Source organism: Podarcis liolepis (assembly GCF_965112155.1).
Source record: "Podarcis liolepis genome assembly, chromosome: 10".
Classification (NCBI taxonomy): Eukaryota; Metazoa; Chordata; class Lepidosauria; order Squamata; family Lacertidae; genus Podarcis; species Podarcis liolepis.
The window spans coordinates 16,406,680-16,418,919 of record NC_139562.1 but is presented as its reverse complement, the minus strand read 5'-3'; the positions used below and the strand labels follow the sequence as shown (position 1 = coordinate 16,418,919).

Genomic DNA, 12,240 nt, shown 5'->3' with positions numbered 1-12,240 from the left:
CTGTTGCGGCCCTGTGTACAGCAGAGACAGGGAGTTTGTGATTCCCCCAGATACTGAAATACCAAATTATGAATGCGGTACTATCAATTTTCTGTTTCTTTTTAAATACAGTCGTACCTTGGATCCCAAACGCCTTGCGGGATGAAAGTTTTGGCTCCTGAATGCCGCAAACCCGGAAGTGATTGTTCTGGTTTGCAAACATTCTTTGGAACCCATACATCTGCCGTGTCTTCTGATTGGCTGCAGGAGCTTCCTGCAGCCAATCGGAAGCCGCGCCTTGGTTCTTGAACGTTTTGGAAGTCGAACGGACTTCCAGAACGGTTTCCGTTCGACTTCCAAGGTACGACTGTATGTGTTACGCTTTTACAGAGCTGAATAAAAATCATAGGATATAAATGCCTGAACCAAAAGGGCTAAGTAGGGAATTAATATAGAAGCGAGTTCCATAAATGAGAGGCCACCACAGATAAGGCCTCTTCTCTTGAGCTTGACAGCCTTCTAAATCTTACTGGGGCGCATGTAGACAGAGTCTCCAATGGGGGCAGGATAGCATCATACGGATATAGTATACAGTATACAGCTTTGCAGATTCCTATCTAGGCCAACTTTCTGTATTTTTAAATTCCCTGTTCCCCGTTCTTCTTTCTTAAATCAAGGTTGGCTTTAAGCCTGCGGGAGGCATTCGCACAGCCAAAGATGCCCTGATCTGGCTCTCGCTGATGAAGGAAGAACTAGGAGATGAGTGGCTAAAGCCAGAACTCTTTCGCCTGGGGGCCAGCACTTTGCTGGGAGATATTGAGAGACAGGTTAGTATTCCTACTTCTTCTTCTTTGGCGATCACTTGTAGCTGAGTAAGATTGTCTTCCATGAGCACAGTTTTAACAGTAAGTCTGTAAGTGACTGTGGAGGCCAATTCTGGATTCACATGTCCTTCCACAGTGGGGACATAGGTTTCTGGGCGGGAGTTGATCATGAAGAGGGCTTGTCCAGCATGTCTTCCTCTTAGCATGTTTCTCCCTTGCTTCCTGAGTTTGAGCGTCTTCAAAGCCCATGACACCTTTGGTAAAGGCTGTTCTCCAATTGGAGAGCTCACAGGCCAGTGTTTCCCAGTTGTTGGTGTTTATACTACATTTTTAAGGTTGTTATTCCTCCTAATGGTGTATTTCCCCCCCCCTCCAATAAAAAACCATGTGGTTTTGACTTTTGTAGTATAGTGGTACCTCTAGTTGCGAACGGTATCCATTCCAGAGCCCTGTTCGCAACATGAGCAGAATGCAACCCGCGTCTGCGCATGCTCAGGTCGCAATTTGCCGCTTCTGGCCATGCGCGTGGCGTCATTTTGAGTGCATGTGCGAGTGGCGAAACCCGGAAGTAACCCTTTCCGGTACGTCAGGGTCGCCACGGGATTCAGTCTGAAAAGGTTTAACCTGAAGCAAACGCAACAAGAGGTATGACTGTACAGACTTTAAAAATTGCCTTTTGAGAGGTTTCATTTTCTTACACTGCTGCTTATAACGGAGCCTCGCTTTTTAATTGGCGGTGTTTACCAATTAGTTCTGATCCACCTCATTTGGGGAGGCAAGGTCATTCTGCACAGTAGTAATATGTCCATTTTGTACCATGTTACCCACCGTATAGGAATAACCCATGGGTAGCTCTTACGCTGTGCATTTGTGATGCCACAGGTTCAGTTCCCACCATCTGCTTTTCAAGAGACCCCAGACAAGCAGCATCAGTCTTGGCTCTTCTTGCCACCCCCACCCCCCTTCCCTCTATCCACAGCTTTATTAATTTATTTCAAGTGCTGGAAGGCTTTTAATGGAGAAGGCCGAGAGCTCGAAGGGAGAGCACTTGGATTGCATGCAGAAGGTCCCAGGTTTAATCCCTGACATCTCCATTAAAAAAAAAACCAGGTAGCGGACGATGAAATAGCGGAAGCCGTAAAACCCAATATTGTCGACTCTGGCTGTATTTTAATACTGTGTTGGAAGCTGCCCAGAGTGGCTGGGGTATAAATAATAAATTATTATAATATTATTATTAGGTCTATTCCCCACCAACCACCACCTGATCTTTTTAAATGGCAATAGGGGGGATGGAACCTGAACTTTTCTGCATACGAAGCCCCACACACTATCCAGCTGAGCAATGGGAAAGGCTCAGCATCCTGGAGAGCCACTGCCAGTCAAAGTTGACAGCTCTAGGCTTGATGGACAAGCAGCCTTTCCTATTTTCCTTTTCAAAAAAATAAAAATCTGTTGCCAAATGTGTGTGTGTATCATAGAATTGTAGAGTTGGAAGAGACCCCAAGGACACCTTCCTGGAATGCAGAAATATGCAGCTGATCCATATGGGGATCAAAACTACAACCTTGGGCTCTATCAGCACCAAACTCTACCCAACTAGGGCCGCCATCTGCACTACACATTTTAAGCAGTATCGTCCCACTTTTAACAGCCACAATTTCCCCCAAACAATCCCAGGAAGTATTATTTTGTTAAGTGTGTTGTTAAAGGGTAAAGGGACCCCTGACCATTAGGTCCAGTCGTGGCCGACTCTGGGGTTGCGGCGCTCATCTCGCTTTACTGGCCGAGGGAGCCGGCGTACAGCTCCCGGGTCATGTGGCCAGCATGTCTAAGCTGCTTCTGGCGAACCAGAGCAGCGCACGGAAACGCCGTTTACCTTCCCGTCGGAGTGGTACCTATTTATCTACTTGCACTTTGATGGGCTTTCAAACTGCTAGGTTGGCAGGAGCAGGGACCGAGCAACGGGAGGTTACCCTGTCACGGGGATTCGAACCGCCAACCTTCTGATCGGCAAGTCCTAGGCTCTGTGGTTTAACCCACAGCGCCACCCGCATCCCTTAAGTGTGTTGTTAGGAGACCCCTATTTCCCCTCCCAAAGCTACTATTCCCAGTGTTCCCTGGGAAGAGAAGGATTGATTTGCTAAACCATTCTGGGGATTGTAGCTCTCTGAGAGGAATAGGTGTTGTTTTTTTGCAACCACCACTGGAAGCATGTAATGTGCAAAGCGGAAGACCTTGAGGGGGGGTAAGCCCCAGGACAGACTGCAAGGGCTGATCCTTCACACCCCACATGCTTTGCGTGGTTTCGGTTTTGAGTAAGTGCATCAGCCCCAAGTAACTTTGCAACCGCTGAGGCTTATCATATTGATGGCACATTCACGAGAGTTGCTCTGGTGCTCTGGGAGATGGATTCGGATGTGCAAAAAATGTAAACAGGAAGGCAACAGTCACATAAAGGGGAAAGGAGAGAATTTCTTGGGACACAGATGTATTAGGCCCAATGCAGTTTTTGGAATAAATCAAGGTGGAGCAGTGGTTTCAGAGGAAGCTTGGAAAAATTGTGCTTATTCCAAAATGCATTGGGCCCAATGAAAGGTGATTCACCCCCCCAATTTGGCAGGACCCAAACACAAAGGGCACTTTCCACATCTTTCTCCCTGGAAAGAGCCAGTGAGGTGGAGTGGCTGGACCCACTTGGCCACAAAGCCCTCCTATGTGGTTTCAGGCAAGCCACACACTCTTGGCTTGGCCTGCCTTGCAGGTCAATGTTAAATGAGCCCCATGTGTGCTTCTGTTTCTTGGAGAGGAGCGGCACACAAAATTTGCCAACTAAATAAAATACGGCGCAAAAAACAGCAAAAATCATCTTGTGTATTTGGTGCTCAAAGGAGATGTCTTCAGAAAACTTGTGCTATTTTTATCGGCGCGAGTAATTAAAAGTTTATAAATGGTATCCGCCTTCTTGTTAACCTGCCCTTAATTTGTCGGCTTTGTTACACCTGTTTAATTTAATCTTTTCCATTGCTGCTCCGGTAAACTCGTTTCCTCCCCGACTGCCCTCCTCCCACTCTGCAGATTTACCACCATGTGACCGGCAGATATGCAGCTTCCTATGACCTGCCTATGGCTTAGACCAGTGACTAATTCATGATATGAAAGAGAGAGAAGGAAAAAGAAGGAAAAGGGGATACACAGAAGAGGCGTAAGCAAGCGACGTCCTCGAATCCTTTCCTGCAAACAAGTCCAATATGTGCTTGGGAAAGGATTAAAGGGCAAGGGGCTTCTGACTCACTTTTTCCACCAAGCTGGACAAGTGCTCATGATTATAAGAGAAATTCTGGATTTTGAAGGTTTTTCCAGGTCAATTTTGCTGTGCCTCATTCACTGCAACATTAATACCAGCGGGAGGGGAGTGGGGCAAAGAGATGATCAAATGATTGATTTAGTGCGAATTTTGTGTTAATGGGTTTGTTTTTTTGTACTGGTGTTTCCCACCCAACCCCCCTTCTCCATGGCATAGGCTGCCTTAAGGTGGCACCGAAATAAACTATAGCATGGCCTCCAGTATCAGGATGGACACTGTTGCAGGCTCTTTTGAGAGTCAGATGTCTCAGACTGCCTGCCACTTCTCTAAAGATGGGCTGCAGGCTTCAGGTCTGTTCACAAAATAATGCAAACAACGGGCATTAAAAAGAAGAAGCTCTTATTTACGCCCACCTGCCACCTCAACTGAATTGCAAGTGATATCTGAAAGTCTCCAGAGTCTCAGAAGCAACTTTTGATGTATTCAGTGGGAGCCGGGGAGGTGTTGTTAGTCTAAACAAGAACCAAAAGAGATTGGTTTATACGGATCTAAATCAGCCTCAGGTCCTCCAAGTGCTTTGGACTACAACTCCCATCATCCTTCACCATTGGCCATGCATGCTGGGAATGATGGGAGTTGGAGTCTTAGAACACCTGGAGAGTACTGGGTTGGGGAAGGCTGCTGTATCCCATGATGTGCTCAAAAACAAGAGCCATGGATGGTTGAATTATTCTCATCTTGAGCTTGTTAGGGCTTCAAACAATTTGCCTCGCCCCCCTACACAGACACAGACATGCATCTTGCAATGTGTTCTACCTTCCTTCCTTCCTTCCTTCCTTCCTTCCTTCCTTCCTTCCTTCCTTCCTTCCTTCCTTCCTTCCTCTCTCTCTCTCTCTCTCTCTCTCTCTCTCTCTCTCTCTGTGTCTGTCTGTCTGTCTGGATTGCAACCTACTGTGCTGCACATTGTACAGGATACACTACTTTTTTGAGATCCAGCAGGGTGCATGGCATTTGCAGCCTGCTAAAACCATAACTAAACCTCAGCCTCACCTTTATGCAAGAGTCTACAAGCACATGCCTTGGAGCTGAGCCCAGTGATTCTGGAGCACAGGTAAAGGACTGCAGCTTCCCCATTCATTGAGATATTTGGGGGATTTTTCTGAATGAGCGATCCTGACAGGCATTCAAGCGACACAACCTGCTCTTGCGCTGGAAACCTCTCCTGCTTTCGCAGAGAGCGTTGCACATACAGGAACTCAACAGAACTCAGAAATGCAGTACACAGACCTGTCCACAAATTTCCCATTTGCTTTTAAAGTCCTTTTAATTCTTTGTAGGCTGACGGAGGGAGGAATCGTGTACAAATACTGTAAAAAATGGTTACACATGCCTTAAATCTGAGCCTCTGGTGGGTTTTGTTTTTTTTAAAGGATGGGATTATACTTTATGAAATCTTGTCTCAACTTCTAACTTTGCAGAAATAAATTGCTTGACATTTTAAGAACATATGTTTAAATAAAAAAAAAATATTCTGTGCAGGGATTGTTCTCCCGTTTCGCTTGAGATTAATTACCGTGCGCACGCGATTTAACTAAAAATAATCGCTACCTTTCTAAAGATCAGGCCACCACGAGCTTTGTGCCTTATTTTGTTGCTGCCTTCTGCTGGGGAAGGAAGTGAGGCTCAGGCGCTGGGCAGATTTCAGATTTTTTCCATTTTCTCTCTTAGACTTCCAGTTCCCGCTGCCACCATTGAATGGAACTGCCAACTCAAAAAGAAATGTTTGGCTTGCTTTTTTAAAAAGAGGGGTGCAGGATTTCAGTACTGCCTAGAACAGTGTTTCTCAAAACTTGGGTCTCCAGGTATTGTTGGACTACAACTCCCATCAAACCTAGCTAGTGTTGGACTATTCTAGAAGAAACTTGTAAATGGCCTTGGACAAGATGCTAGGCAACAGAAATTTTCCCCAGCAACAGGCGTCCTTATCAGGGCATGCAACCAACCAAGTCTGGGTCAGTGTAAATGAGTACAGTGGTACCTCGGGTTACATATGCTTCAGGCTATAGACGCTTCAGGTTACAGACTCCACTAACTCAGAAATAGTGCTTCAGGTTAAGAACTTTGCTTCAGGATGAGAACAGAAATTGTGCTCCGGCGGCGCGGCAGCAGCGGGAGGCCCCATTAGCTAAAGTGGTGCTTCGGGTTAAGAACAGTTTCAGGTTAAGTACGGAGCTCCGGAATGAATTAAGTACTTAACCCAAGGTACCACTGTATGTGAATGAGTCTCTGGCTGGATGGCTAAAAAGAGAAAAAGATGGTGTTTCTTTATTTGCTTTCCCCTCCCTTTATTAATGACCAATGTAAAATTCTGTAAATAATAAAGACTCCGAGAAACCGAAGAAAATGGTGTTTATTCCAGTAATGGGAATTTCACTAAGAGATAGCTGGAATGCTGCTGCTGCTACTGCTGCGAAGAAGTAAAAGATGCAGGAAAACGTCTGTAAAAAGATCTGCTGCTGACAGAAATGAAAATCTAAGAGTAGGAAACTCCGATGAAAGAAGAATGGCAGACAAAATTAATGGACTACATAGAATTAGACAAAATGACTGGAAGGATTTGCAGTTGAGAGATTTGCAGAAGATTGAAAGAAATATGTGAACTATTTGAAGAGCAATTGTAATCAACAAATTGCGCTAGTAGGACTACAAGAAGTTTTGTAAGGAGAAATATATGAAATATTGCAAACAGAGAAAGAAGAGAAATTAGTTATGAGATTTAAAGGTAATAGTGGAAGTAAGAAATGTATATTAAGTGATTAGATTGGAAAATTTTCAGATGTGATTGATGGAAGTCAAAAGAACTGTATAAGATGTAAAAGTATGTTTGATTATTTGAAAATGATATGTTAAAAAAAACTAATAAAAATTTATATATATAAAGAAAATCTAAGAGTAGATGCTCATGCGCCAACAGCTAGCGGCCCCAGTGGTCAGGGATGATGGGAGTTGTAGTCCAGCTGGAGACCCAAATTAGAGATGAAGACGGGTACACTGGTCAATCTCTTGAGTGATCTGTAGTAGTTTGACAAGGATTTCTGACTCCCAGTTTAACAGGAACAGTAACAGGACTTCCTGCATCTAAATAATTCTGCTGGCATAAAGAAAGCTAATTGGGAGCACACATGTGTGAAAGGTTTGTGAGCTCAGTTTTGCGCTGGTATGGAAAACAAATTCCTAGGCCTCAGAAAGCACTCGGAGGCATCCTGGTCTTTGTTTTATTATTATTTTAGCTATTTGCCTTTTATATCCGGCCCTGAATGGTAGTTCTTGGGGTTCTAATGAAAACCAAAGTAGATCAGAAAAGCTGGAAATCTGCCACCCTAATCGAGAAGCTGGACCATAAAGAAGGCTGATCGCCGAAGAATGGATGCTTTTGAATTATGGTGCTGGAGGAGACTCTTGAGAGTCCCATGGATTGCAAGAAGATCAAACCTATCCATTCTTAAGGAAATCAGCCCTGAGTACTCACTGGAAGGACAGATCCTGAAGCTGAGACTCCAATACTTTGGCCACCTCATGAGAGGAGAAGACTCCCTGGAAAAGACCCTGATGTTGGGAAAGATGGAGGGCACAAGGAGAAGGGGACGACAGAGGACGAGATGGTTGGACAGTGTTCTCGAAGCTACCAGCATGAGTTTGACCAAACTGCGGGAGGCAGTGGAAGACAGGAGTGCCTGGCGTGCTCTGGTCCATGGGGTCACGAAGAGTTGGACACAACTAAACAACAACAAATTGAGAAGCAGCAGCCCCTAATATCAGGCACATGGGCTTCAGTTGGGCTCTGACATTCTTAGTAAATAAATTTCAGTTTGGGGGTAATAACTTTGCTTCTCCCCAAGTATTGCTTCTCCTTGCCTCCCATCCACTCATGTCAGCCAAGTTGACCCATAAAGCCTGGCTCTTCATAACTTTGAGGAGGACCAGAACAGAAGAAGCTACCTCCCTAACTTAATTTGGTCAGTTGTAACTTTGGTTTCCTCCTGCTCCCCCTTCAGAGAATAGAAGTAAGTTTTATCCTGCTGATTCTGTGCTGAAATGATCAGTGGTAACATCTGGATGATAGATAAAATGTCAGGGGTAGGATTAAAAGGAAGAATCATTTTTAATTAAATACAACCTGTGCAGAAAAAAAAGATGAGGATTTGTCGGGCGGGGGGAGGAGGAAAATCTCCATCTGGTCCATTCTTTAATAGGGCAGATGACAACCAAGAGGATTCTAACTGTACAAAAGGACATCGTGTTTAAAATGCCTAATGGCCATTTGAGCTAATATCCTGGCTGCTCTGAACTCGCATAGAAGAAGAAAAATTGTTCTGTTTGTGTCCTATATGAGATTTTAGGCTAGCTGTTACTGTTTGGTACATTAGCTGGGAGAAAGGCAGATTCATTGCTAGGGATTATTAGGAGAGAGGATTGAAAATAAAACTGTCATATACACAGTTCTGGTCATTCCACCTCAAAGATGGTAGTTGTCGAGCTTGAAAAGGACGAGGAAAATGATCGGGAGCTTGGAGAAAGCTTTTGAATGACAGCCACAGAATTTGGGACTTTGGGCTTTAGAGGTGGTGGGGAAAAGGGTCATCAGAGACGTTTGTGGGGTTGGGGTGGGGGGAGACACAGGACAGAGTTTTATAGAAGTTCTCATGGCATGGGAAAAATGGGTAGAGGTTTCTGCTCCCTCTTTGAGGTCATCTGAAGAAGCTGATTAGACAGTAGATTCAGGGCCGACAAAATGGAGAACTTTTTCACACACCCCATAAGAAAACCCATGGCATCTTGCGCACATAGTGAACAAGTTAGACTACAGCCCCCATCCCTGCCCCATAGCTCATGGTCAGGGAGCATGGGCATTGTAGTTCGGCAACATCGGGAGGGGCCCTGTTTCCCAAGAAGACGTCTTATCAAAAACTAGCCATAACAGCTATATTGAACCTCCATATTCATATTCTGTATACTAGTTGGGACCTTTCCCTACATGGATTGATTTGGAGCTTCATAGAGCCCAGGGATAGACAAATCTGTCATTTTTTGTTTCTCTCAGCACATAGGAGCCAACTCCAAAGGGGTGGAGGGGGACTCCCTAAACTTGGGGGGTGTCACCATTTAAATAGTGTGTCCATGCTGTGTCATGTGATCAATTATGCAGGGTGGGGCTTACTCTCCCCCCATTTTTTATTCAAGTAGGCACCCCTATGTTTTCCCAAGCTAAAGTTCAGCTTGCCACATTTCCACATCAGGTTTTGATCAGTCTTAACCTCAAGAACATCCTCGCATAAATTCATCAGCATTTTTGTATGCAACTTATCAAAATATAATGCAATTGTGTCTGTTTGTTTCACTGATGCATTCATTTTTATGCACACTTTCCCTTCAATACATGCATTTTTGTACACAACATCTGGATGGTGAGCTGCATCACAGCCTTTGGAGAACTGAATTTGCAAACCAACCCCAATATCTCCCCCGCCCTTGTGGAGGCATCTGGTCGGCTGCTGCTCACAACAAGATGCTTAGATTTGACAGATCTTCTGTCTGATTCTCCAAGGCTTTATATAGGAGGTTGTGTGTGTTATGTGCTTTAAAAAAAAAAAAACCCTGTCATCAGCAACTCCACTTTTTACAATTTCCTATGGTGCACTGCTGTGGGGCATTGTGGGAAATTTGAAATGGCAGTTTGTAGCAGCCCGTTACAGCTGCCAGGTAAACTCACGAACGTCCATGAACCTAGAGATGGTCCACTGAGGGCACTTTGTGAAGGCCACATTAAATCTGGAGTTGGCCTCAGTCCTAGGCAGTGCTTTCCCCCCCAAGAAAAATAGGTGCCGAAACTCCTACATGGGAGACGGATTGAAGAAATGGAAATATGAATAGGTCCTGCCCCATAGTTTGGTCAATCGTGGCTAGGAGCTAGGTGGAGTCCAAGATCTGAAAACAAAGTGACGCATCACACACATTGGCCAGCTTCCATTTTAACTTGAAATGTTTGTTTTGGGCTTCTTGGAACGCCCAGGGGGTGTACAAAGGGGGCAGGGGGTGGTCCACCCTGGGTGCCACCCTGGGGGTGTGACAAGATGGCCCTCTGCCTCCCCCCCAGCTGTAGAGCGGCCGAGGGCACACACAGCGTCTTACAGGCTGCTACACATGCACAGTCCGTATGGGTGCCACGCATGTGCAAGCTGGGCAGTTCACCCAGCCCCTCAGCGACCCCCCAAGTGCCGGAGAGGCTTCTTGCGCCACTGGGAGCACCGGCCTTCAATGGCACCCACCTGAGAGGTGCATTCTGGGATGCACTGGCTGAAAGAAAGCATTTGTCCTGGGAAAGGAGAGTTGGATCTAGCAAAGTAAGGAAAAGATCGGAGGAAGGATTTTGATTGGGGAAGAAAGAGACAATAGCGTACATGAGAGGTTTACAGAGGCAAGAGAGGCTGAAGTTCACATATTTATTTGAAATAACTTGTCAAATCCAGGGTTGCAGGCCTCTGTCACTGTCTGACGGAAGCACAGAGAATGACTGGCTCCAAGCCTTTTGTGAAGTGCATATATTGAAACTGCATTGTTGAACCACTTTTAAAACTCTGAACTAATGGGTACTTTGGCAACAGTTTCCAAGTCTGAAATCATTATTAATTCCTTTAGTGCTGTAATAACATTGATGGAGATGAACTCTTCTAACATTGAAATTGTATAGTATTTAGCAGTAATTAACGTCCCCTAATTAGGAAATGTTGCCAAGTAGTTTTCTCTGCTGGCTCCATCAGTAGTTAAGTGCAGCTGGATGAAAATTAACCACAAAGGGAACAGCTTGCGTTTTATGTGGAGTTTGCTTTTGATTGATTCAAAAAGATATTCCTCAATGCTCCATCTTATTATCAAAAAAGGGTACATGGAATTATCAGTGTTAGAGAGAGCAAAGAAATCCACATGTCACAACAGATGAAGCCGATGGGGGTGGGAGCGAGAAAATTCACCAGCTGACCTTGGAATTCGGTCACAATTCCAACGTGGAGGCAATTAGATTTTAATGTGGCCACCACTATCATCGACGGAGGTGGTCAGTTTGGTGGGTGAAGAGGTCATTCATCCCATTTTCAGGCTATGCTGAGGGTCTGAAGTCTTCACAAATCACTGCAGTTCTTCTCAGGTGTTCCTTGAACAGGTGGAGGGGGCAAGAAATTTAGAATTGTGCAGGAGAAGCAGGGCCAACAGGGATTAGACCCACCAACCTCAGCCAGTTCCCGCCTGCCTGCCTTCTTACTGCCTCTGGTCTCTGTGGATGCCTTTGCAGAGCTCATCGTGGAAGAGGATGGGGACAAAGTTATAACGAGTTGGCTCTGACTCCACCTGTTATTGACCTTCCTGCCCTAAGAGTCCCAATGGGCACCAGCCAAGGCATCAGTGAGATTGCAACTGCGTCATGGACTGGTTGGACGCAGAGGAATGGTGGGAGGAACCAGCTGGGGAACCACCAAGGGATGAAGGCTCAGAGCCCAGGAATGGTGGTGGGACGATGACGATGATGAGTGGCCAGAGGTAGAAGAGGGATCAGACTGGGAAGAGGAGGAGTCAGAAGCTAAAGAGGTAACAGGACTTAGTGAGCTGGGAGAGTCAGTGGTAGAGGGAAGTCCAGAATCAGAGGCAAAAGCTGAAGCAGGAGAGTGGGAAGAGGGAAACCAAGAGGCAGAGATGATTCAGGCTGGTGAAGAGCCCCGGGTGTCTCCCTCTCCTACTGCTACAAGCTCCCCTCCACCTTGGCCTCCCAGAAGCTGAAGACGCATGAAAAGGGCGGAATGGGAAATTAAAGATGAAGAAGTGAAATCAGTAATGGTTAAATGGGCACAGGGGGTAGGGCAGAGGTAGGCAACCTAAGGCCCGGGGGCCAGATCCAGCCTAATCGCCTTCTCAATCCGGCCCACATTTACAACTGCATATTCTTCTATACTCTAACTCATGGGTAGGCAAACTAAGGCTCAGAGGCCGGATCCGGCCCAATCGCCTTCTAAATCTGGCCCACGGATGGTCCGGGAATCAGCATGTTTTTACATGAGTAGAATGTGTCCTTTTATTTAAAAT

The 12,240-nt window shown here is 45.6% G+C and overlaps 1 protein-coding gene across 1 annotated transcript in view; it reads left to right on the top strand.

Moving 5' to 3' along the window:
- The window catches only part of DERA (deoxyribose-phosphate aldolase), a 42,473-nt gene extending 35,959 nt beyond the window's left edge, over positions 1–6,514 (top strand). Inside the window, exons 8-9 of the mRNA XM_083461550.1 lie at positions 657–806; positions 3,882–6,514. Of these exons, the coding sequence (XP_083317676.1) occupies positions 657–806; positions 3,882–3,938 (207 nt within the window). The 3' untranslated portion in view covers positions 3,939–6,514. The remainder of the gene's footprint in view (positions 1–656; positions 807–3,881) is intronic.
- Positions 6,515–12,240: the final 5,726 nt, after the last annotated feature.